Here is a 27,668-nt window from a genome sequence, read left to right on the forward strand (position 1 = left end):
CCGTTTTTAACGTGCACACACCTCTAATAACCACAGTCTCTGGAACACAAACGCACCCCACTGGAGAAACTAGAAAAAAATGGTAATTTTGTTTAATGTTATCATTTAGTAAATGCACTGTTTTTGGCGCTATATCTCTGACATTAACAGGTATAGATTTCAGCTGTGGCGTGTAACACACCCCCACTAGCCACTTTGGCGGGTTAAATTTTATTGTAGTCTTCTCAGGCATCTGTTATAATCGCGTTGCGCCGGAATTTTGTTCAGAGCGCGCGCTCACTCACTGAAATGCACTCATCATAAACAACAAAGCAGAGATGTGTGTGCGAGATGAAGGAGATTCATTAATCATACAGTGATTGACTGTTTCTGTTCTATTTCAGCAGTGAAAATATAGTTTCAAACAAACGCAGCAGAACAATAGTGCATCTGATGTGACTGACATAAGTTGGCCTGATGTTAGACGTTCGATATTCGCGAATTTCCGGCTCTAAAGTATAGTTATACACGTTTCTAACTTCAATAGCATTTGAAGAGAATGATTTACAGTCATAAAATGGACTGTAAAGTGATCATCTAGATGTCAGGTATGATGCACACCATTTGGATTTTTGATATTCTGTCAAATCATATGGAAATCTGGATTTCATACACAAGTTAATGTCAAGCCCTGGAACTTGCATTACTTATTGTCTGCTACAACTTAAAATAGTGTACACCCGTATCTAAACTGTGTAACGTTAAATGAAAGTTTTTATGATGATTGTTGTTGTTCTAATGTTACCCCGTTTTAACACCAATTAAAAACATGGACATTTTAAGTTATGTATTGATTGTGGTTGATTAATGTATTAAATATTTATTAAATAATTACATTTATTTAAATTGATTACAGTATCCCATTACCATCCCTATTTAATTCTAAATACTTTAATTAAAGATGGTAAACAAGTAGGAAATAACATAGTGGTATAACGGAACCAACATGCCATATGACTAACATCAATAAAAATACACTGTTCCATTGTTTCTGCTAAGGCATAACATAATATTTCTTAGATGAAAACCTTGTGTGAATGTTAGATCAAACTAAACAACAAAACCTGCTGCTTCAGATGATACCAGTTTTTGTCATTTTACATCGGTCTGCATGATCTCAAATGAAATCATAAATCCGATCAGCCTGTATGAATTGTTCTCTCTCTTTCCCTCTTCCCCCCACCTTCTCTCTCTCTCTTGCGCTCCCTCTCTCTCTCTCCCTCTCTCTCGCTCTCTCTAAAGCACACACATGCTGCAGCTGAGAGGACTTGGAGCGTCGGACAGTAGCAGATAGATGGATGCACGCCTCTCTCAGTAGATTATCCTCATGCTTATTGGTTCAGATTACCAACCATAATGACGCAAAGGAGAAGAAACACAATGGAGAGCCCTTTATTCTATTCGTCTCACAGCCAACATCATGGATGGATTCAAGTCTCAGGTAGGACTGTCCCATAAGAGGAGTGGCGAGGCAGTGTTTACAGTGACAACAATCTGGAGAAAATACTTCTGCTAAGCAGTACAAGATTTGATCACTTGTACTTAAAAAAACAAAACAAAACAACAACAAAAAAACACCTGTTTTGATAAAAGAAATGTACAAAGGGAATCTACACTGAAACAGACAATGTTAGTGTATGTTATTGTGTGTTTCATGAGAAACCTCCTCAGTCAGATAAATATGCTGTCTTGGAAATGAGCTTGGATATGGATGAAACTCTGTGTCATGGCAACACAGTCATTTATTGTATTTTAAGCAGTTGTGTTAATTGAGGCATGGCTCTACTTGTTGATGAGCTTTTTATGCGAATCTGCTATCAAGATCAACTAAGAACACAGTTCAGAGAATTCAGAGAATTTGTCTCAGAGGAATTTATGATAAAAGCTGCCCAGACAGTTAGCCCTTGTAGGAAAGTTACTTGCTAGTAGGACTGGACGATTAATCGTAAAAGTTATCCAAACCGAAATTCAGAACCTCTAACCGATGTAATTTTCCCATGTCGGTTATTTCGGTTTTAGTCACCTGACATTGCCCCGTCAGTCACATCGAGTGCAGTTTGCAGGCACACGGAAAGATTCAGGAGCAGTTATCTTTGTTTATACAATCTGGATGCTCAGTATTAGTTGCATGTTTTACACAGTTTATACAGGTAAGTTAATCACCGTTCTTATATGTGCTATTATACGCACACACAGACAGCGCAAGCAAGCCCCAAAGCCAGATCACTTTCACTTGCGTCCTCCTGAAGTTTGTCAATTAAATGCTTTTAAGGGCTTGTTAGTTTGAACATTCAGGCGATTTTACACTATTCAAGAACAACAATATGGCAAACATCTCCGTTCAGTGCTTGTGAGCTTTTTTCTGTGACACAGAGAGCCGAGTTGTCGTGTCTCTGACAACGAGTGTACCCTGAAGCCAGATCACTTTCACTTGCGTCCTCACAAACCTTTGTCAATTGTATGTGTTTTAAGGCCTGTACGTTTGAAAATTGAAGGGATTTTAGACCATCGGATGTGTATTATGAACTAATGCTTAATATATTGTGACACATGAACACTCATACAGACAAGATCACGCGCAGAGAGGAGCACAGAAACTCATTGTCAACGCTGTCCTGTGATTTATCACTAAAGTAGCTTAGAAACTCAACCGTTATAGCTAGGGATGCCACAATTCTCAATATAATATTGAACCGTTCGGTACGGCATTCACGGTTCAATACGCGCTTGTGAATTGCGTTTTTTTTGGTTTCGCATTTAATTAATTATTTTTCAAAAAATTCTATCATTTGCCTCCATCCCAATACTGAACAACGCGACATACATTCACATCACACGTTAGTGGTAGAGTTATACTCACGGAACACTATAGTTATTCACAATCAACAAAGTTCATTATTTGCATGCGTGTTAAAGCCTTGCCGCTCATTCGCGTGCGCGGTTTTAACATGCGCTTCTCAGAGCGCGCGCACTAAAAGCCTGTCAAACATGTGATTACTGGACTAAGTAGTCTTACTGCGCTAATACTGTCAAATACACACAAGGTTAACATAAACACAGTCGGTTATGTCTAAAGTGAAAGTAAAATCGCAATCGTGTCTGTATATCAGATGCATGGAGGTCTTAAATTGACAACAGTGCAGCGAACACGCGGTCCTTAAAGGGACAGTTCACCTATAAAATGATGTCATTATTTACTCACTCTAATATTGTTCCAAACCTGTATTCATTTCTCGATGACAGAATTTTCATTTTTGAGTGAAATATCCCTTTAATCTTAATACAACAACAAAAGACAAAGAGAAAATCGCTCTAGACTGAAAAACTAATACAGTAGCTAAGAATCAGTGTATATTTTATAGTGAAGTCTATGTAGTGTTTTATTTTTACATTCATTCGTTCAATTTCATACTTTAATGCTGCTGTACAGCTCTGAGCTGCCCGTGTAAATCTTTATATATATTTATTTTATATTATCCAATACACTAGGAATGTGTACAAGGTTTTTTTTTAAGTAAAGTTTTAAGTTTAAGTAAGGTTTTTCAATTCTTTTAAGTAAAATAAAGAAAGAGTATTGCAATAAAAAAATTGTCTTTTTTTCTCTTTAACCTCTTGCTGTTCCTGTCGCCTAAAAATAGAATAACAAAAAATGTATGTGACAAGCCATCAGAACCGAACCGAACCGAAAACCGTGGTTAAAAACCGAGGTATGTATTGAACCGTGGACTAACTGTATTGTTGCATCCCTAGATATAGCATAGATTTGTCTATTTGTCTTTGAAGTAACTACAAACCACAGCTTCATAATTAATAGAGACGTATGACTAATTCACACACACAATCACTCTCTCATAATGCATTCAAATAAATGTAATGTAGGCCTACTGTGCTAATTCATCTGTATCTGATGTACAACAAATAGGAATCTGTAAGAAATGTTACGACCCATAGACAATAACTGCTGAGCTGTTTCCTTTAAGTATTTTAAAATCACAAAGAAATGCACTTTTTCATTTGAAAAGGGGGGGGGGGGGAGAGCAAAATAATTGTTGATTAATCGTAATTGAGTTAAAATTTTCAATTAATCAAGATTTTGATTTTAGGTCAAATCATTCCAGCCCTACTTGCTAGTAGTTCTGATTAATACTGAGTCATGTCAAAATACTTCCACATCAGAACAAGGCTGTTGGGTTGGGGGAAAATATTCATGTTTTTTCCCCTTCATCTTGTACAGTGAGTATACATGGACCTATTCCTTTTTTCTCCATTCACAAACAGATCTTCCTCTCTCAGGTCAATGTATTTTGCAATTGGTGGGTGTTTCCTGTCCAGACAGGCACTCTGACACACGGTCATCTACTATGAATGACCACAATGACAAAAAAGTATAAGGAACTTGTCTCATGATTTACTCATGTTGTGCTTAAAAAAAGTTATCAAAAGGTTTGTTTTTTATTACAGGGATGGTTCACCCAAAAAATGAAAATTACATAATTTACTCACCTCAAGCCATCCTAAGTGTATATGACATTCTTCTTTCAGACGAATACAATCGGAGTAACATTAAAATATATCCTGGCTCTTCCAAGCTTTATAATGGCAGCCCAAAATTTGAAGCCAAAAAAAGTGCTTCCATCCCTCATAAACATACTCCACACGGCTCTGGGGATTGATAAAGGCCTTCTGAAGCGAATCGATGGGTTTTTGTAAGAAAAATTATCATATTTAACACTTCATAAGGCCTTTATTAACCTCCCCGGAGCCGTGTGGCTTGCTTTTATAATGGATGGATGCACTTTTTTGGTCTTCAAATTTTGGGCTGCTACTCACTGCCATTATAATGCTTATATACTCCGATTGTATTGGTCTGAAAGAAGAATGCCATGTACACCTAGGATGGCTTGAACGAATGGACAGGGCCAACCTGGTGGTAGTGGGGAGGATGGAGGGGAACGTCAGCGCCATTAACTGCGGATGTAAAACAGAGAGTTCAGTGCTTATACTCCAAGTGTTAAGCAAAGATTGGCCAGACCTAATAGTCATGAATAAATGACATGGCATTAGAGTCTTCCTGACAGAACTTGTGCTAAACCTATAATTTCTTTGTGAATATGGCTGGAAGACAGTATTATTTTGTAAAAATCCATGCCTTTTCTATCTCTTATGCTATTCCGGATGTATCAACTATTCAGGCTTCAAATCATTAGTAATCCTTAATTACCCAGTTCTGCTTCCCTAGATCCCATTGGTTTTTTCACACAGCAGCACATAAAAGTAATCTTATGTGTGTCCCGTGCCAGTATGTGTTTTATTTGTGGAAGCTGTGTTTTTCTTGTGTATGCTACATCTAGAGTGTGTCTGTTCATGTTGTTGTTGAGATGGATGTGTTTGTGTGTGTTTGTGCTTGTGCATGCTCTATCAAGAGTGTGTCTGTTGATGTTGTTGTGGTGTGTGTGTGTGTGTGGCTGTGCATGCGTTTTGCAGTGCTTTCTCAGTTACAGTTTAAGAGCCTGGGGACTCGGTCACACACGGCCTCTCTTTAATACCCTGCTAATTGATTTGTCCTCTGGAAAATGTCAGTGGGTGTGAATGGAGCCCTCATGCCCCTTCAGGTTCTTCCCTAAATCAGCCTTCCCTTCTCTTTATACTAAATGACCCATCATAAATATCCCATCATTCCGTTCTTCGCTCAGATGAACATGCGCATACATTCCACTTCTCGTTAAATGTCACTGCCTCCAAAGATTAAAGACAGGGGTTGTAATTCCAAAGCAGACATCCTTTCTTTCTGTAATAGGAAGAGATTCTTCAGTATTACAGAGGGCTCATATTGTAAACTCAGATTAAACCTGAGTGCAGACAAGGGATTATTGTTAAGTTAAAGGAATAGTTCACCAAAAAAAAATCATCATTTACACACCCTCGTGTCTTTTCTTTCTGTCTTCTGCAGAACAAAAATTGTGAATGTTGGTGAAGTTACTATTGACTTCCATTGCCGTAAATGATTAAATAATTTTCACTTTTCGGTGAACTATCCCTTTAAGATCTGAGAAGTTCCATGTTCTAACCAAGCGAAAACCTCCTGCGGTTTCTCTTGAAGCCAACACAGAAGTGACTTAAGGCTGGAATACACTACACGATTTTTAAAATCTGAACAGATTTTTAAAACACTAGGCATCATACACTTGCCGACTTTGTAAAGGGTTACAGAAAAAAGCTGGGCTTCATATGTAGCTACCTGGCTTAATAATTGGATTGAGTCTTGGACTGGTGATTCCCACACTTTATTGCGATCATCGTTGGACACCATAAACATCGCCATCATGCATCGCGGGAATCAACCCGTAAGAGCTTTGTACAAAAAACAAAAACAGCAAATGAATAACCCATGAAACAAAACATACATAAAAACAAACAAATAAACTAAATGATTCAAAACGTACCCAAACATACTACAACGTTACAAACAAACAATCTTTACACAAAGAAACAAAATCAAAACACACGGATAACAGATGTCAAAGACCGTACCTTGCTCTCCATTTAAACCAGAAGCTAAAAAACTCCTTGCACCGTTAACCGTCGATGCGAAGACCTTATGCGTCTAGGCCTCGTTCCATATTGAACTGTTTGAACAACACTCAATATATCCACATCCTCTGCTCAACTGGATGTCAAAATAAAATACCTTCGTTATCATAACAAATGAAACCAAAGAAAAGCTGGAAAACAAATACCACACAAAAATACAAATAAATAAACATATAAAGGAATATGAATAATAATAATAATAATAATGCAAACAATACAAAGCAAATTATTAACATCATACACTACCAGACTTTAAAATAGTTCGGAACACAAACTGAAACAAGCGCCTGGTTTCTAGGCAGTACCGTCGCAAGGGCCTCACGCAAAGTGACAGCTGACTCTATGTAAAAGCCAATAAAGTTCATGTTTTTGTCCTTCGAAATAGGCTACTATAATAGTTAAAATACATAGCTAAAATGAGACTATGTATCGTGATGCTGTTTTATTTTGCTTGTTAAAAATGTATTATGCAACATACATTATTTCTCTTGGCCTGAAACTGTGCGTGTGTGATTCATGCGCATACATGTCAGTCAGCGGGCATCGCACGTCGTCAGGCTCGTAGAGAGAGTTTTATTCACAGCTTCAAATTCTGATTTTGGCTGCCTCTGAAATGGGTCAAACCATAGATATTACCTAGAAGTTCAAGTAAATACACTAGAAATCAGCGCTCCGCTCATTAAGGATGTGCAATTTTTGCATGGAAATAGACACCTGCAGGATTGCACTTAAAAATAATGGATTCAGGCCGTTTTACAAACGCGTTTGACCCATTCATAATTTAGAACATAATTTAAGCTTCAAAATGTGCACATTGCGCAATTCAGTTACAGTTTAACTTCTTGAAGTTGAACCTTATGCTGTTAAACTGAATATACATTCTGAGTGTGTGTGTGTGTGTGTGTGTATGTGTATATATATATATTAGTGGTGGGCCGTTATCGCCGTTAACGTGCTGCGTTAACGTGAGACTCTTATCGGGCGATAAAAAAAATATCGCCGTTAATCTATTCTCAAAGTTGGGTTGGGAGCTGGGTCTATACTACGCAAGCTATGATGACTTTCACCTTGATATTTTAGCGCGGATGTATACCTAGCCGAATTGCACTGTAGGGGCAAGAGAACGAGTCTTCAAACCTGTGTGTATGCCTACTAGTGTTGTCAAAAATATCGATATTTCACTATGTATCGATACTGAAATATCTGAAACGATACAATACTCATTTTCTACAGTATCGATAGCAGCCGTGCTCTCCTCTCCTCTCCGACCGACAGCGAGTTGACACACACTCGCCTTCTCTCATTCAGGCCGTTTAATCCTCTGAACATTGCGAACGGGTGTTCTGCTGCACTTTTGTTAGTATTGGTGTGACCGGTCTGAATTTCGCGCGGGGTTGCACATAACGTTAATTCTACTAATTCTCGCAGATTTCGCGCTCGCATCTGAAGCGCACACACACATACCGTAGTAAAGCCACATCTGACATACAAGTGCAAAAATTAGCTCCTTTTTCCAGCTTATTAATGGTCAAATACACTCAAAAATGTCTCAATGCCCATCTTGGTGAGTTTTAACGTAAACACAGTCGTAACCAGCTCACAGGAACAGTGTTTGGGATTCATGCGTGTGTCAGGTCTTAAAGGGACCTTATTATTATTATTATTATTAAAGGGACCTCTTATTTATTATTCAAACTACAAAAAGACAAACGATCACTTACGAGCACACATATTCTGAATGCCTTCGGCAGAATTCAAATGAGTCATTTTAATCTAGATTAATCTTGGAATTAATCTAGATTAATCTAGATAAAAAGATAATAATCTATGCCCACCACTAATATATATATATATATATATATATATATATATATATATATATATATATATATATATATATATATATATTAGTGGTGGGCATAGATTATTATCTTATGCACATGTATTCTAAAATCGGCTCAAAATATCAAACATGTTTGATATCCTCCGACTGGATGGAATCAAAATCTGAAGCTAAAAAATAAGAGTCTATGACCATGATATACTACGCGATTTTCCTTGGAATCTGTTGGCTCAAAATCTGCAGACTGGCTCTGACTCTTGTCAACTTGATCAGACTGTAAATCGGGGGGAAAATCGGGGCAAAAATCGTGTAGTGTATTCCAGCCTTTAAACTGCAATTCACCGACTGGCCGCTAGAGACAGGCTCCAAAAGGGAGCAGAATCTCATTGAGCCCCATGTTAAAATGCCCAACTTTACAGCAGAAAAAAACATGTTTACAGCCTGGTGCAAATTGGGGTTTTAGGTCTATACGGCTAATTTTGCCCTTCATGACAACTGTGAGGGGGGGGGGGGGTACATTTTTTATTATTATATATAAATATATTAAGCCATAAAATTCTGCATAATTAATGGCGTGACCACTTTGAGTGACAGGTGGATTGTCGCTTGTCTGCTGTTGTCATCACGTCACCTCAGCTGTAGTCACGTCCCGCCTCTTTGCCCATTGTCAGTTATCCGGGAGGGACGCACTGCCAAGATGGCAACAGTCGGCTTTCAGGCTTCAAAAACGGTCTTCAGAACCCTACGGGTGATGTCACGGACACTACCTCCATATTTTTGTACAGTCTATGCTTCTAACAGGAATCAACATGGTTACTATAACCAGATAAAATAAGATTCTAAGTTGTTTCTTTAATATGGCCCAGAAAGTTACTACACTCATTGAAGTGAATATCAGAGCATTCCATGACTTGGCCAAAATGTGTAAAGTTCTTGCGAAATCTTGTAAATTGGAGATGTCCCTCATGCAAGCCATTAGGGTTTACTGGCCCATTGCTACAAACATGTTGAATTAAGTATTAGATATTAGATATGTACTTTGAACAGTGATGTATCAGTTTTGTAACTTCTGTCATTTGGAAGAGGACATAGATGTTTAAATTTTGGGTCATCGATCAAATGTGTGGCAACTGAGATATTAGACACACATGGGTTATTTTTACTCAAGTTGTTTACCAAAGCCTTGTTGTTCAAGGACGTTTGCGTATGTGTTTTTGCATGCTTCAGTTAGCATGTATCTGAAGTATTATTGATCCATAATTCATAATCGTGCTGTTGTTCTTGTGTCATGGATAAGTGTGCATGTTTGTTTGTACGCTCATGATTGCATGATAAATAACCGTTCCTTCTATCAGACACCTAGTCTCACCATATGCATGCAAACATTTACTGTTCTGACAACACTACAGCAAACACTACAGCACATGTACTCATTAAGTTGTCAGGATGTGAATTAAAGCTCTATGTAAACGCATACGCGTTGCTGATTGTATACCTTCATCAGTAAAGGGCAATGACTTCAAGCAGAAATCTGTAACTGGCAGGTCATTTCGACACTCAGCAGTCAGCAACATCTTATAGATCCATTGACTTCATCCATGTATGTTGATTTTAAATTGGGGCTCCAGACTGTGCCTAAAACGGCCACGTTTGCAACCTAAAATATTAATTTGCAAGTTATATTTTTGCTGAGATTGCCACTGGTGACAATATAAATGTACAAAAAATGTGCATGCCTTTTTACTAGGGGTGGAGCGGTTCACAGTTCAGTTTTTATCACGGTTGTAGGGTCACGGTTCGGGGTTCGGTATATGCTGTTCAGGGTAATTAGGACATTTGTCAAATAAAAATAAAATAAGAACAAATAGTCAAACTACAAGCAACAGCACAAATATACAGTAGAGCAAAGATGTATAAAATAAGCAGTGCTTTTCAGGTTTTCCAGGTACAGAAATTGAATAAAGTAATCAAATATAAAATAGCATTGCATATTATATTCTTCACTGTATAAATTAAATAAAGATTAATAATTATTGAAGTTACAAAAGCTATTCAGTCAAGAGCAGTGAGTGATTTCTTAGTCATTTGTTGTTTGATTAACATTAAAAACACAGACAGCAGGAAAAGGCTTCTTTCCCTTTAAGAAATAATGCACATCAGTACTGTACACACTGTTACACATGAACACGTCTTTATCGACTGTTTACGTTTTACTTAAGACATAACCTACTGTGTTCGCTAGGATTACTCACCAAGACGTGCATGTTGACATATTTTTGGTGTGAATTTGTCCGTTCAAGTGCAAAACTTGAAAGGGAGCAGCTCAATATTTGCGCACTATCTGCGATGCGCAGTGCTAACGGCTTCAGATGAGTGCACACACACAGATCTCCTCTCAGCGCGCGCAAGTTCTCTCGCGTCTTGTTCTTGAATGTTTAAATTGGCTTAAACGAGTTTAGTTTAAACACGTGTGCTGTTCAGTCATGGTCGAGCATAAGCACTCGCATACTAGAGTCACTGTTTTGTCCACGCTTTTTGATCTTTGCTGTCGTAATGTATTGAGAAGCCAGAATGTGTATCCATCGACAGAAAATACATTAACCTAACTCTGTCTGTCTTTTTTACACGTTATTTTCAACAAACCGTATTATAGATGCGTTATCAGATTTGAGATGAACCGTGGTGCAAGTTTGTGCCGAACCATGGGTGGAGAACCATACAGTTTGATTTTTTTTTTTTACAGAGAAACGTTCCACTCCTACTTTTTACCTGCGTGTTCTTTGATGAGTAGCCTCAAGTCAATCTTTTGGGTTGACGTAAGTTTCAGAGGAAAAAAAAGAAACTCACTCACTGTAAGAGTTTGAGCACCAAAACACAGGGGGAAAAAGTGGATCAGCTTTCTATGTCAGAAAAACATGTCAAAATGAGAAATGTCAGTCCTCATCTCTGTCGAACACCAACGCTGACGGCACACCTGCTAATAAAAATGCAGGCTCCAGTTGTGCTAGCATATGAGAGAGACGTGTTAATGAATGAACACTCAATATAGAACACTCAACACATAAAAGGCTTGTTCGACTTCATGCAGCACTGCGTAGACCGATCGGTGGCTGACTTGAAGCAGTGCATGCTGGTAAGACATTTTTTTCCGACATCATGCGACTGTATGCCATCAAAGTACCGCGAGAGCGTTTCGAGAGCAGACGGCTGGTTCATTCTGTGCAGCTTCTCCAGAGTGGCTGCACGAGCTCTAATGACGATACAGCTGTTCCACGATTGGCCATATTCACCACATGACAGCGATCACGTGTGTCGTGTTTATTCTAAAACCTTCAAGTACACTAATGCTCACATATCACTTTTTTATAATAGTAAAACCTCTTTTCATGTAGTTCGATGTTCCGATGTTATATTGTCATGTTTATTAAAACGTAGACCCCACTTTATTCTTGTGCAAACAGACGCTGTATTAAGCAGTAGGCTACATAAAGTATTAAATGAAAATGTCTCTGAAACATCTGTGTATTTCACAAATATTGAATTTATTTTACTTCAGCTCTGATAAAGTATACAAATGTAAAGTATCCGACTTCTCGTCTCCATTTTCAGCTCCTCCCCACCTGTATGCAGAAAACTCTCCAGCCGTAGTCAATGTCGAACACACCTAAAACTACAACAGAAACCAACCACTAACCCTACCCCTGTAAGGCCGCTGAATTCGCTCCAAGGATCGGTAGCGATAGCGACTCGAAGGCCATTTGTGCGTTCAGTGTTTCAGCTGGAAAAATGGATTTGATTATAATATTCTTTATCTGACTCCATTTATTATATTGTCGAATTTAGGATAGAATGCCAATGGGTTGTTTGGTCATTTATATCTAATAGTTAATCATACATTTAATCATTCTGTTTTAACCTTTTGTTGCAATTATATCATCCCGTAGCCTACTGGAGATAGTTAATAATTACAGAGTAATTCAGAAAGGATCAAAATGTAGCAATTTTATTAACTGTCAGGTAAATGTATAATGCCAATTACATAATCAATTCAAAGATAATTCGTACATAACATCAAATACTTTGTAGCAAGGAATAAGATATCGATACCTGACTTCTGAAAATTACGCAGCGCAGTGTCGAGACACTCTGCGGTACGGGCCAACTCTATTACAGTATGGGGCCTGAACTCATTGCTGCATCGCTTTAAATAACTCTGACCAGACCAAAAACTGTTTCAAATGGAAATACATGAAAACAAAGGGAATTTAAATTGAGTCGAATTCCCATTTGGCTTGATTGAAAGGAAACCAAATTGCTCCAACAGCCACACCCACCATCATAAGTAAAATACCTATAAAGCTCTAAAAACTCTTATTAACTTCTTGTGTATTTCTGTGCTTATGAGATTTTTGTACCATTCGAGACATTTCAAACGATACCAAACACATATAATATTGTATAGTGAGAATTGACATTGAAATATACCCAAAATCTATTGGATTTTGTGATCTCCCAGGAGAGGGGATCAGGAGTTTGGGGGAAGTTTGGGACAAGGTAAATACATGCAGATGAAGCCATTCTCAGTTGATTCACTCAGTGGGACGTTGTCTCGGATGAGAGTGATGATTGTATGAGTGGATTCAGAGGTTAATCTCTTTCATTTCTTTTCAGACAGTCTTTATGAAAATTCCTCATCCAGACAATTTGGCCTGGTTCTTTACATTCTTACACCCCACACCCTGAGTTGCCCACACCCTAACAGGCCGTTTCCGCGACCAATTGTTAAGATATTTTGGCACGCCACCAACCTTTCAGCACGCCCATTATTCTGACCTGCAGATATCACGAAATACAAACAATTTTTGTTTTGTGGCTCTTTAATGTTTTGTGATAGATCGCGGTAGTACCTCAGTTCAAGCGCCACATGAACTGATCATCTCTTCCTCTTTTCTACTAGTTACAGTACGTAAATACAGAACGAGTTACAACCACGGAAAGACTTCAATAAAACAGCTTGTAAACCATGTCACGTAACACTACATTTACCCCAGAAAAGCCATTCAATGTCCATAAACTCGTTAGTCAGCTGGATAATAAAAATAACTAGGAGCATTTTGAGTTCCCAAAAATCAGTTCCCAGGACATCCACAAGATTAATGAAAATGTCAATGCTGTAAAAGGAGGGTTTGATTGAAATTAAGTTTATATAAAAAGATGAAAACGCATGTTTATTCCTATACAGGGAGTGCAGAATTATTAGGCACGTTGATTTTCTGATCATATTTTTTTTCCAGGCACATTTGACCAATTCCAAACCACAGTAATCCTAATAACTACTATTGATTTAGTATTTAATAATGTATAAGTGATATTTAATTGTTCATGCTGGAAATGAAAATCACCTTATATTCAGGTGTGCAGAATTATTAGGCATGTTTTCTTTTACAGATAAATTGAGCCAAAAAAGAGATTTAACTCAGACTGAAAAGTCAAAAAGTATTAAATGCCCATGAGAAGGATGCAATACTAATGCAATACTAGACATTGCAGTTAAGGCGTGACCATTGGACAGTGAAATGCTCGTTGGGTCAGCAGGGTCAGACAAAAACATGTGGCGGAGAAAAGACACCTGTTAACTGCAAAAGAATTAAGAATTAAGGTGAAGAATTAAGGGTGAAACCATCAGGAACCCTTTAGTCTCCAGCGCCACCATTTTCCAGAGCTGCAACCTACCTGGAGTCTCCAGAAGTGCAAGGTGTCAGGATCTCAGAGACTTCAGTTAGGTAAAGAATCCTAAAAAATGACCCCCACTAGATAAGAATCACAAGCTGAAGTGTTGTAAAATACATGAAGCCTGCTTTTTTATAGGCTTTATAGGTTTTATAGGTTGAGAATGACTCTTGAAGGACCAGCACCACATCCTCTAGTACCACTTGAAGAATTCATCTTCCAGAATCTGGCAGTACGTTTTGGGAGTTCATTTTAGTCCATCCTGAAGTCCGTTTTGCAGAGATGGACTAAAAATGAACTCCCAAAACGTACTGCCAGATTCTGGAAGATGAATTCTTCAAACAGTGGTACTAGAGGATGTGGTGCTGGTCCTTCAAGAGTCACTCTCAACCTATCTGTCCATAAAGCCTATAAAAAAACCTTCTTCAAGTATTTTACAACACTTCAGCTTGTGATTCTTATCTAGTGGGGGTCATTTTTTAGGATTCTTTACCTAACTGAAGTCTCTGAGATCCTGACACCTTGCACTTCTGGAGACTCCAGGTAGGTTGCAGCTTTGGAAAATGGTGGCGCTGGAGACTAAAGGGTTCCTGATGGTTTCACCCTTAATTCTTCACCTTAATTCTTAATTCTTTTGCGGTTAATATGTCTTTTCTTCACCACCTGTTTTTGTCTGACCCTGCTGACCCAACGAGCATTTCACTGTCCAATGGTCATGCCTTAACTGCAATGTCTAGTATTGCATTAGTATTGCATCCTTCTCATGGGCATTTAATACTTTTTGACTTTTCAGTCTGAGTTAAATCTCTTTTTTGGCTCAATTTATCTGTAAAAGAAAACATGCCTAATAATTTTGCACACCTGAATATAAGGTGATTTTCATTTCCAGCCTTCATGAACAATTATATATCACTTATACATTATTAAATACTAAATCAATAGTAGTTATTAGGATTACTGTGGTTTGGAATTGGTCAAATGTGCCTGGAAAAAAAATATGATCAGAAAATCAACGTGCCTAATAATTCTGCACTCCCTGTATGTGGCACTTCAGTTATTTGGTAATATCTAATTTTTTCTTATTGAATTTATAAAATTATTATTTTTTTTGTCTGGAGCCCTGACCGATGGATATACCTTTTTTTCTTTTTCTATAATTCAGTTCACTCGGATGCTGGAGTACCCCCAGCACTGCATATTTTTGATGTCTCTCTTATTTGACACATTGCATTACAAGAAGGAATAAATCTTTCCTTATTTCCGTTTTGTCGCTGCTTTAATAAATAAAGTCATAAAGTTCTCACCAAATTAGTTTGATGCACAAGCAAATTAGTACACTTTATCCTACCCTGATGTAGGGGGAGAGAAAATAATGAAAATATTTTCCTTTTTGGTTGAACTGCTCTTGTTGCTTTATTAACATCATGGCTTTGAACATGCCTTTCACTTTGAACATGCCATATTGCGTAACATGGCTTCAGAACTAATCCTGTACTTAAGACCTTTAAGCCACCAAATCTTACCAAATCTTTGAAACTTCTCCAAATTTGTGACAGCATTTGTATTCATGTACATTTATATGCACATTGCTGCATTTGGCAGATGCTTTTTGTTACGGCTGCGAATGAGAGACAGGAGGATCCAATAGCGATTCAGTAAACACTCATTTATTAGTATGACTGAGACAGTACGTTGAACAAAGTCATCAAAAGAAGCAATGGAACAGATCAGGCGAATCCCCGTAGAGTGGCAGGTGTAGGAGAGAGAACCAGGCATAGAAGTGCTGGCAGAGCAGTCACAGACAGGCAGAAGCAGGGACGCAGTAAAACAGGAACACACGCCGACGACACACACAAGGGAAGCCTGCAACGATCTGACAATGAGAGTGGGTGAGAGAACTGCATATAAAGCCCGGTGATTGAGTGCAGCAGGTGGAAGTGATGAGCACCGTAATCAGTGGCCACGCCTCCACAAACGTGAAACGTGACACTTTTATCCAAAGCGACATACATCGCATTCAAGGTATACATTTTATCAGTTAATGCATTGCATTACCCATGACCTTAGACAGCCATGCTCTCCTGTTTGAGTTTCTTTACGTTTCTCATGTCACCATTTATTATTTGTTACTATCGTAAAGTGAGATGTGTCTCTCTGAGATGTTTATAACACTTGATTACAGCCGTCAATGGAAGAGTAATATCCCGTCTGCTTTGATCCTCACATATAACCTATGGTGGTGGGGAGCTACACACATTCTCTTTCTTTACTCGCAGATGTCAGAGAAGAAGTCTTGATCAATGCAGTGTGCGATCATGGTTGTCACACACTCTGCAAAGACAAAGTAGAGGCAAGCGCACTTGCGCTAATTCATACATAGACTGTCAGAGATGCTGTATATCTTAGACATCATGGTCACACTAAACGGACATCTTAATTTAAATCTTGGATAATCAAAATAGGCAAGAGAGTGAGATGTATGAGAAAGAAAGAAATAGAGAGAGAAGGAGTTGGATGCCATGAAAGTCATGAGCAATCGATCTTGTCATGTTGTCAGTGCACTGTGAAATGAGTGAGGTATGAGCGCACATATCTTTCACATATCATGCATGTCTTTCACTTTTAGCAGACATAAACCCCCATTTACAATAGATTTGAAGCCGCATAGAATATTTACTTTTTTTCCAAGCAGATGCACAAATACTGACCACTGTTGTGTGTGTTTGCTTGAATAATGCAGCAGTTTGCCACCTGGATTGTGTAGGTTTGATCAGATGTTTTGTTTTTATTGTGACTCGATGAATAGGAAGGCTATGGAGTGTTTATTTTTATTTTTTAAGAACAATTAAATAGTGTTAACTGCCATAGTTGTCAAATATAGTCCTCATCATCACACCTGTCATGTCACATTTGTTAGCTAGGACTATTGTGTAATCTTGGTCCCAATTCAAGTACATAACAGAACAAAATCAATTTTAATGTTAATCTATAATTGCAATTTTATTTAGGCTTTTATTGGTAAATGGCTTCCTCTAAATTGTTAGTGCAGCCTAGAATAAAAACAGGCATCGTTTAGAACACAATACAAATGGGCAAACTTAAAACAAGCATGAATTAATCTTTTTAATATTCAATAACAAAACAGTTCTGATAGCTGGCAAAATGAGTTGGAATGCACAGAGGATCATTTCGAGCTACAGGCAAAACAAGTGAAAAATTTAGATTTTGGTCGATTTTGGGTTAGGGTTAGGGTTAGGGTAACAGTTTTGGGTCTTGTTTGTGTTCATGTCTTTGTAACTATGCTCCTTGTCATGTTTCTTGGTTTTGTCATGTGTTTCATTGTCATGTGATTCCCATGCCCTCATGTGTTGTGTCATGTCATTGGCTAATTGTCTCTTCATTGTTCACAGGTGTCCCTTGTCTTGTCATTAGTCTTTGTGTATTTAGCCCTTGTGTTTGCCATGTGTCCTCCTCGTTGAGTATTGTTAGTGTAACACTGCTGTTGGTGAGTTCAGTGTCGTGTCGTGTCGTGTCGTGTCGTGTCGTGTCGTGTCGTGTCGTGTCGTGTCGTGTCGTGTCGTGTCGTGTCGTGTCGTGTCGTGTCGTGTCGTGTCGTGTCGTGTCGTGTCGTGTCGTGTCGTGTCGTGTCGTGTCGTGTCGTGTCGTGTCGTGTCGTGTCGTGTCGTGTCGTGTCGTGTCGTGTCGTGTCGTGTCGTGTCGTGTCGTGTCGTGTCGTGTCGTGTCGTGTCGTGTCGTGTCGTGTCGTGTCGTGTCGTGTCGCACGTTTAAGATATAATAAACACTATGGCGCTCGCTTTGTGTCATTTCTTTCCTAACCACGCTTAAAGACGTGTTAACGTGCGTGTGACATGCGTGTGGAGAACGTCTGCACGTCTGCCCGTCTGAACGTCAAATGCCCGATAATTAAGCTATTATTAAAATAGATTAAATATTACTTGGTAAGTTCTACATACATAAATGTAAATGGTCTGGTAGGATTCCCAATATTACCCATTTCAAGGCTGATCTGAAGAATTACTTTGAAACGTTACAAGGACTCTGAAACCGCAAGCAATAGAACTATGGAGATTTACAAAGAATTAAACTCCTCTTCTTTAATTTGAGTACACTAATATACCCTTCTTTTTGTTGTTTGTTGTTGTTGGTATTCTTATTTTATTTTATTATTTTTACCCCTTCTTCTTCAATGTTCAAAATCCTTGATTTGAATGTTATCTTACCTGATGTTAAACATTTTATAACTGTTTCATGATGTTATGGAATTTTTCAAAGAATTTTATGTGAAACATTTGTATGTTTTGAAATGTTAAAATTATATTTTTTGGAGAATTAAAAAAAAATTGATTAAGTAATTTAGATGAAGTAGTAATTTAGATTAAGTAAAAGCACATTCATAGCTATAACATTATAGTGCATAGCCATATATTTAACATTCTTGAAGAATATCAAGAAAATACTGTTTAGGTTTGTGATAAAAAAAAACTAATCTCACAATAGTAAAAAGCTTTAAATTATTTTACATTATCAATTATGTGTGAACTAGGGGTTATGAAATATACAATAATGGGTAAAAAGAGTCTCTCTATAGTGGATATCGTTTTATGAACGTCTTTAAAGCTCATTTGAAAAATACATTTAAAACCGCCAGTAGATGGCAGCAATGAACTGTTCTATTAAGATTACTGGAAAATGTTCAACCTATTCTTTCAAAAACACAAATATATATTTAATAACACCCACACAACTACACCTCTTAGACAAGTGCAAGTGTTTTCTGCTGTGGTGCTGTTTGGAACTATATTTTCATTGACTATTGTGTGAAATTAACAGTCATTAAAAGTTTATCTGCAGGCATTCTGGTTTTCTAATGATTAATTTTTTATAAGCAAAAAACTGCACATATTTTTTCCTCAACTTTTGTCTCAATTGGCAGTTAAGTTTCATGTATATAAATATTTTCCAAATTCTATTACCAAGAAGTGAAACATTATGTGAATTTAAAGTGGCTGCGTTAAGTAAGGGATAATCCACGGCTAGCCATGACGTAGAGGCAAAGAACCGCATGACGCGAAGCGGATATATTTCTTATATAAGAAATACAGCCTAAATGTATGTGACGTTGTTGGTTCCCATGACATGCAATCTAAAAAAAAAAAAAAAATAGTGCTATAGGCACTAAAAGTGGTTATTGGTCGTAATCATAGGGGAACCACTTGTGGGTCTATATTGCACCATATTTTCACATGTTCTGTACAGTATATGGTGGTGCTATCAGCTCAGCCAAAGAATCACTGAAGAACCCCTGAAGCACCAAGATTAGTGCTACAGCACTTAAAAAGGTTCCCATATGATTACGAGCCAAGAACCACTTTTATTGTCATATAGCACCTTTTTTGTGTGTTACATTTTAATGTTTTAACTGCCAGTTCTCTGAAATTGACATCCCAGATAAGTAAAGTAAGATGTGCAAATAGATGCATATTGTTTTCACCTGCATGAAATAAAACACTTGACACTAAAATGACCTGAGATTACCACTATAATAATAATAATGGATTTTCTTTATAACACACTTTTCATTCCAACGAATCTCAAAGTGCAACAATGGAAAAAGGGAAAAATAACAAAAATGAAACACTAAAAATATAGACCAATACAAATAATCACCACATAAAAGCCTTTCTGAACAGAAAAGTCTTCAGTTGAGCTTTAAAATTGTCCAAGCTCTCTCCTGCTCTCAGCTCTGGGGAGGCGGTTCCCCAGCCCAGTATAGCTCAGTCATGGTACTGGAAGTTGAAGAAGCAGGTGGCCTGATGATCTGAGGCTGCTGGTGGAGGATTTCAGAGTGATGAGTTCCTGTAGATATGGCGGTGCATGTCCAGTGATGCATTTATGTTTGAGCAGGAGGATTATATATATATATATATATATATATATTACTATTTAATTACTATAATCAGTAGATGGCTGCAGAGGCACAGTTATTTTCTCATTAGCATGTCCACTCCCTGATGTCTAGGAAGCAGTCATGTATTTCTGTACATTCTGTACCGAATACAACAATGCATAAACAGTTTCTGAAAGGAGCAATGTTCAATATACATTTGATTTTTTTTTAAATATCTGAAGTGCTGTAAATGCCTTAGAGATTTGTTCAGTGCATCTTGGGAAAAGTTATATTCCATAACAAGATAAATGAGTCAAATGAAAATTAAAAAAACATTTTTTTTTAAATAAAAACAAAAAGTTGGTAGCCTAATAGCCTATCATTTGTAGCATATCTCAACAACAAAATTATGGATTTAAATGGTCAGAGTATGACTTTAGTAATCGTCTGCATGCCGGTCCTGTTCCTGTAAACCTATTTAGGCCTTTACAGATACATAGCTCTACTCTGCTCTTAAGCACACGCAAAACACTCATAAATGCTACACTAAATCTTTAAATCAGGGGAATAAAACAAGTTTGTTACATAAATATAAAAATTACAGTAAAAACGAGCATTCACTTCTGCAAATCTGTAATGGAAACGCGGCTGTGACTGAGCTTGTTTAAGAGAAAAAATTGCTGAGTAGAGTGTGTTTTTATGGTATTGTTTGGTTTGGTATTTTCTTGATCCACTACAGTGAACGTCTATAAATGCCTCGATGTAGCCTACTTGGTGGGGCGGGGTTAGGGGGGCCGTACAATTTATTTTGCATTAGACGTTCAGACGGGCAGACGGGCAGACGTGCAGACGGGCAGACGTGCAGACGTTCTCCACACGCATGTCACACGCACGTAGTCACATTTGTCAATTTAGATCGTTGTGACGTTCAGACGTAATCCACACGTTTACTTCTAACGTGACGCCGCCGTGACGTCTGCATAGATCAACAGCTACACGTTGCTGACGTGTGTACGTGACGTAATATTTGCGTGTACGTCTCCATATAAAACAAATGGAGACGTACACGCACGTATACACGTGTGTTGTCTGTCGTGCTTGTCAGTCTCGTCGCCGAATGGTACATTCCGAGCGCCATAAAACACTGCATTTGTCTTGTCATTAGTCTTTGTGTATTTAGCCCTTGTGTTTGCCATGTGTCCTCCTCGTTGAGTATTGTTAGTGTAACACTGCTGTTGGTGAGTTCACTGTCGTGTCGTGTCGTGTCGTGTCCCTGCTCACGTTTAAGATATAATAAACACTGCATTTGGGTTCAACTAAGACTTGCCTTCAGTGGATCACTGAAACGTTACACAACTTCAAACAGGTGTATCAAATCATACAAACAGATCCTACGTAATTGACATGTTTTTTAATTATGTTAAAATAACTAACTCATTTTCGAAAATGTGCTCGTTGCGATTTTTATAACTGACTAGTCTTATGCATTTGTAGGCGTTTCCCTCTCAGATGAAAAATGTATGGGAGGAGAGTATTTAAATGAATAATGCAATGTGATTTAATAAGGTTTACGCTGGTCAATTTACTGGTATTTGCGCTATTATTTGCCGCCCAAAAAAGCATGTCTTAAACCAGATGCTAATGCCAGATACAGAGTTAGTTTTAATCTAGATATTTTAGCTGGAAAACACAGCAAAAGTACTATTCAAATAGTTTTTACCATGCTAACTGTGGGTGTTCTGGCCCTGTCTTCCACTTTTTACCTGTTTTTTTTTTTACCGGCAGAACTAAGAGTTGAGTTTATTGCTCCTTGTGAATCTTTGGTGGCTTCTCCTTGTGCAGTTGAAAGTGAAATAAAATTGAAATATGTCATTGAAAGTAGGGATGCACCGGTTGACCGGCCAAAAACCGGAACCGGACGTTTTTTAATTCTAGCGTGCGATCGGCAACCGGCCGGTTTTCTTTGTATTTTTCTGGCGATTTTTCCGGAAGTGCACCCGCGTGCACATACTCCTATATTAATTCGCGAAGATGCCACTTGTGTGTTACAAACGGAAACTGGAGAACTGAGGGAAAAGACGAGGCATTTGCACTTGCATCTCCGCGCCCTGCACAAGCGTAGATAGTGGGCGTTTGTTCAGCTCAGCTTCTCGCATGTTGGATCGGATGAGAAACGAAACAGACTAACTTGTGACAAAGCCGAAATGCTTATTTTTGTAAAGAAGAACATGCATGCACTTTTGAAATTAAATACTATCAGTTCTGTATAGGTTGATCATTTTTATTTTACCTTAAAATTACATTGACTTAATTTGTTTTAAAAAGCACCTGCTGTAGGCCTATCTTTGTTTTTTTCGTTGCACTAATTTGATTTAACATTTTGGAACAATGTATTTATATTAGGGATGGGGCCGGTCCGATCCAGTATCCGTATCGGGACCGATACCAGCTTAATTGACGTATTGGATTTTCCCGATCCAACCTGCGGAGAAATCCGATATCCATGAGCCATGTCTACGCTTTAACGTTGTCTGCTGGAATTACTCAAAGTGATTCCCGCCGGCTTGTCTGCTAGCTGGCTGCAAACTATGGAATGGATTTCCTGAACGGAGGCGCGGCTCAATGACACACACAGTTATGAGACACGACCCGCTCAGGAAATCCATTCTGCAGTTTGCAGCCAGATAGCAGGATAGCATTGAGCAGCATTGTGGCTAGCCAACATATCAGCTGCGTGGAAATACTTCACACTGGAAACACTGCAGAGCAGGACAATGTTTGCAAAACCGTAATTCAGAGAGGTGTAAGCTCCCTCGCGTTGTACAACACAACGAGCGCAATCAAACATTTAAAAAAGCAGACAAGTTCAGAAAAGACTAGGGTGACATTTAAGAGATAATAATCAGGGCTTGACATTAACAATCGCCATCTGCGTGTGTATTTCGGCTGTGGCGTGTAACACTCACACTAGCCACTTTGATCTTATTATGGTCTTCTCAAAAGCCATCTCTTATAATCGCGTTGCGCATAATAACCAATCACACGTGTTTCTATTGAGTTTATGAATATAATGATCAGAGGCGTTCAGATTAGCGGAGTTTTGTTCAGAGCGCGCACCACTCTCACTCACTGAAATCTACAATCAAAGCAGAGATGAACGTGCTATGTACGCAGGAGATTCATTCATCATACAGTGCTGGACTGTTTTTGTTATATTTCAGCACCGAAAATAGTTTCAAACAAAACACAGCAGAACCATAGCGCATCTGATATGACTGGCATTAGGTTGACTTGACGTTCGCGAATCTAGGGACCGTCTCTAAAGTTACATAAAACATTGGTAGGCTATACACGTTTCTAACTTAAATGGCATTTGAAGAGAATGACTTTGTCATAAAACTGTCTGTAAAGTGTTCATCTAGGTGTTTGGTATGATGCACACCTTTTGGATTTTTGATATTTAATAAACTAAACTGTCAAATCATATGAAAATATATGCTTTATTTCACTAGGATACTGTATGGGCTCTTACACAAAATATGCTAGATATAAATGTGTCATAGCTGATGAGAATATTGCTTGAAAATATATTTACAGAGGTAATATTAGAGATTTATGCATTATGCGTTGCTATTGACGATGGCCATTATAAGGAAGGAAATCCCACAGAATCTAGCTTAAAAAAGTGCTTAGAGCTGCTTGATTTATTTTTTGTTTGTTGATTTTCAAATATAAATTGATAACCGTGATAATTTGGGTCACTATCTTGATGTGAAATTTCCATACCGTTTCATCCCTAATATGTACATATCATACTTGCCCGTTGAGTGGAGTTTATTTCAGCATCATATAAAATCAACAATAATGATAATAATAATATTAAAGCAAACACAGCTCTGGTATCGGAATAGTATCGGTATCGGCCGATATCCAAATTCAGGTGTCGGGATCAGATGTGAAAAAATGTGGATCGGTGCATCCCTAATTTATATACTTTGGTTTTATTTATTTTCACTGGTAAATAATTTTTTTCTTTACACTGAATTTAAAAACAAATGCTGATTTAAGTAACATCTTTGTTTGGATTGTTAAATGTGTGTTGATTGTGTTGTTTCATATAAATTCAACCCAATATAAAATTTCCCGTTGATTTCAGATTGCGCACTTGTTTTCGTTGGCCAAAAGCCAATATAGCCTGTTAAATAGCCTACAAATAAACATCTTGTTCATGTATACTTTCATTCTTTTATTGTGTAAAAAAAAAAAAAATCGGAATCGGCCAGTTTGCTTAAAAAAAAAATCGGTATCGGAATCGGCCATGTAAAATCATGATCGGTTCATCACTAATTGAAAGAGAAAACGAGTTGGAGCAAAATACCTCTATGAAAAACTACGTTCCACCAGAGGAAGTGCTGGTGAGTAGATTACTACAATCCTTTTTATTCTTTTTAAATTTATTCAATCCACCCAAAAATAAGCCAATTATCCATGACGTCTCTAGTCAGTTACATTCCGATGTCATACTGCCCCCAACAGGTAAAAAGTGGAAGATAGGACCATAACCGTGGGTTTGGGAAAAAAATATGAGGACCCATAAGAAGCACACAATTTCATGGGTGCAATTTATTGTTGGCATTGTAGCTGTCTTGGCAGTAGCATATTGTGATTTTTAATTGTGTAAAATTGCATATGTGGATATTTTGTTGTATACAACAGAATGTTTAATCTTGAACTGAAAATGTCTGTTTGTGAGATGCTGTCCATGTTTGTTAGTACATTTTTCTGAAGTGTGAGCTTCAGTGCTCTGGTGTAAAGATGTGCACAAACACAGCAAAAATGACTGCATTCATTCTGATCAACAGAGGAGACCAATAGCGATTCTCTAGATGTAGAGATTATACAGCTTGCACAGATCTCAGGGATAGATGTTGTTACGTCCACCTGGCTCAAGGTGAAGCAACATAAGTCAAGGGGAGGCCACACATGGAACTCAATTTAACAAATAAACATTTAATAGAAAATAAGTCAAAGTAATAATACAACAACTCAGTAAAATAAAGAAAAGAAAAACAATCTGGAACCGAAGAGGAAAAGATGAACGACCACAGTCCAACTCCGCCATTCCTTTTGTACTCGCGGTCTCTTGACTCAAGCGCAATCACCGGTAATGCAGCACACCTGTTCCTGACGCTCACTCTAGAACATGGAACAACGCCACCTGGTGGAAAAAACACTGTAGGCCGTGACACCTCCCCTCTTAAAACAGAGACCCCTAAAAGGGAACTCTGCAAACAAAAACTAAAAAACTACAACAACCAAATATGCATAAATTCGTGACTCATGTACAAATGACACTTACCCCTTTTCTTCTCATCACCTACCCAAACTCCATCTTTTAGTATTCTCAGGTGCCTTGAAAACACTAAAACAGATAAAACTAAGATCAAGGGCAAATGACATTTTACACAGTTGGGTTTTATTCATCCACCTGAGAACGAATTGATTTTAGTTACGAACTTAGCTGACCCTACGGAGTCAACACAATCTTCCATCCGCAGAAGCAGAAAAGAGTCGGGCTTCGTAACGCTATTTCATTTTCTATAGTCAGTACAAAATCTGTACGTCTCATCTGGTTTTGCGACCAAAATGCATGGTGACGACCAACTGTAATAAGATGGTTTCGCAAGCCCAGCATTTATCAAGTACTTTACCTCAGCTTCCAAAAATTTCTGCTTTTCAGGATGAACACGATAAAACCACTGTTTAACAGTCAAAGAGTCTCCAACATCAGTATCGTGATATATCAGATCAGTACACGAAGGCGTATCGGAGAACAGTGACAAAAACTCTGTTATCAAACTGATCAGTTGCTCACGACTTTCTTCAGGCAAATGTTCCAACATCACATCCAATTTATCCAGTTGTTCAGAATTACAAAGTCGGGGGTTGAACAATACAAACAGCCGTAACGTTCTCGCCCCCAGTGCAATTGGACTTCGCACTAGAGGAGGAATTACTCACCCCTGACCCAATCGCCACAGGCTTGACTTCAGCACCAGGGACAGCGTTTTCACGTGAGTGGCAGAAATACGGTTTCAACAGGTTCACGTGACAGAGTTGGGTAGATTTTCTCCTATCTGGTGTCGAAACAATATAAATTTTATCCGTTACCCGTTTCAGAACGCTATAAGGTCCTGCAAATCTCGCCAAGAAAGATGACCCAGTAACAGGAAGCAAGAGTAAAACTTGATCGCCGGGGCTAAATTCACGACACTCGGACCGACGATCAAACCAGGTCTTCATTTTAAGCTGTGCTTTGACTAGATTTTCACTGGCCAATTTACCTGCCAGGTATAATCTACGTCGAAAACCATTAACATAATCCAAGATATTTACAGGCATTTCAGTTTTGGTCACGTTATCTCTCAAAAGTGACAACGGGCCTCTTACCTTGTGTCCAAACACCAAATCGTTAGGGCTAAAACCAAGGCTCTCTTGAATAACTTTGCGTGCGGCTAACATCAACCAAGGAAGCCCCTCTTCCCAATCTTTATTCAGTTCGTTACAATACGCTCTCAACAGTTGTTTTAACGTTTGATGAAAACGTTCGAGAGCTCCCTGGCTTTCAGGATGATACGCACTACTTTTATGATGTTTCACACGCAGTTGTTTCAAAACCTGGTCAAACATACGAGAAGTAAAGTTGGTTCCTCTGTCAGTTTGAATAACTTTTGGAATACCAAAAACGGAAATAAACTGAGACAGAGCTTTTACCACAGACTTGGGGGAAATTGTTTGCAAGAGATACGCAGCAGGGGCCCGTTCTTCGTACCTCGCTTAATACATCTGAGATGATTTGACAGATCCCAGATCTTTTAATCGTGATAACTGATGTCTGGCTAATTTGATTCTTCAAACGAATTTGCGGATTGGATTAAAATATCTGGATTAAATGATCTAAGATCACTGCGCGTTCTTGTTTTCCCTGAAGAGGGCAGATGCATCGATACTCGAAACCATGATCAGCAATGCAGCGATTGGCTGGCGTCAAGAGAGCAACGTAATGACATCATATAATTAAAAAAGCCACCTGGCAAAAAACTTGGCAAATTACACAAAAAAACCCCACGAATATCTGGACCTTTATAAGGAAACAGCTAAACGACCAAACCAACATAAAAGTTATAATAGATCAATGATAAATGTTTTTTTTTACATGATTACCAATTATTTATATTTTCGATTTTATACAGTATTTGTACACCCTTTACATTTTTATTTCAATGTTGTAATTCAATTTTTAATTCAATTTGAAGCAGATTTGTAACGTGACAGTATTAAAGTTTCTTAAGGGTCAAGATCAAATTCTCTGCATCTCCTGCGCTGCATCAAGCCATCCCATAATATCCGTCACTTAAATTAATGTACGGCTCAGATTAACTGTACAACATGTGTGCAAACTTCCAATAAAATTATAAAGTAATTATTCCATCACAAATAAATCGCTTAATCAAGTGGCTGTGTCTATAGTATTATACACAACATTATAATATTATA

The 27,668-nt window shown here is 38.1% G+C and overlaps 1 protein-coding gene across 1 annotated transcript in view; it reads left to right on the forward strand.

Moving 5' to 3' along the window:
• Positions 1-1,395: 1,395 nt before the first annotated feature.
• LOC307125411 (uncharacterized protein) overlaps positions 1,396-27,668 on the forward strand; it is a gene marked incomplete at both ends in the record, with an annotated part of 87,300 nt that continues 61,027 nt past the window's right edge. Inside the window, 1 exon segment of the mRNA XM_079815263.1 lies at positions 1,396-1,480. Within this exon segment, the coding sequence (XP_079671389.1) occupies positions 1,396-1,480 (85 nt within the window).

Source organism: Gobio gobio, assembly GCF_949357685.1.
Source record: "Gobio gobio genome assembly, chromosome: 4".
Taxonomy (NCBI): Eukaryota; Metazoa; Chordata; class Actinopteri; order Cypriniformes; family Gobionidae; genus Gobio; species Gobio gobio.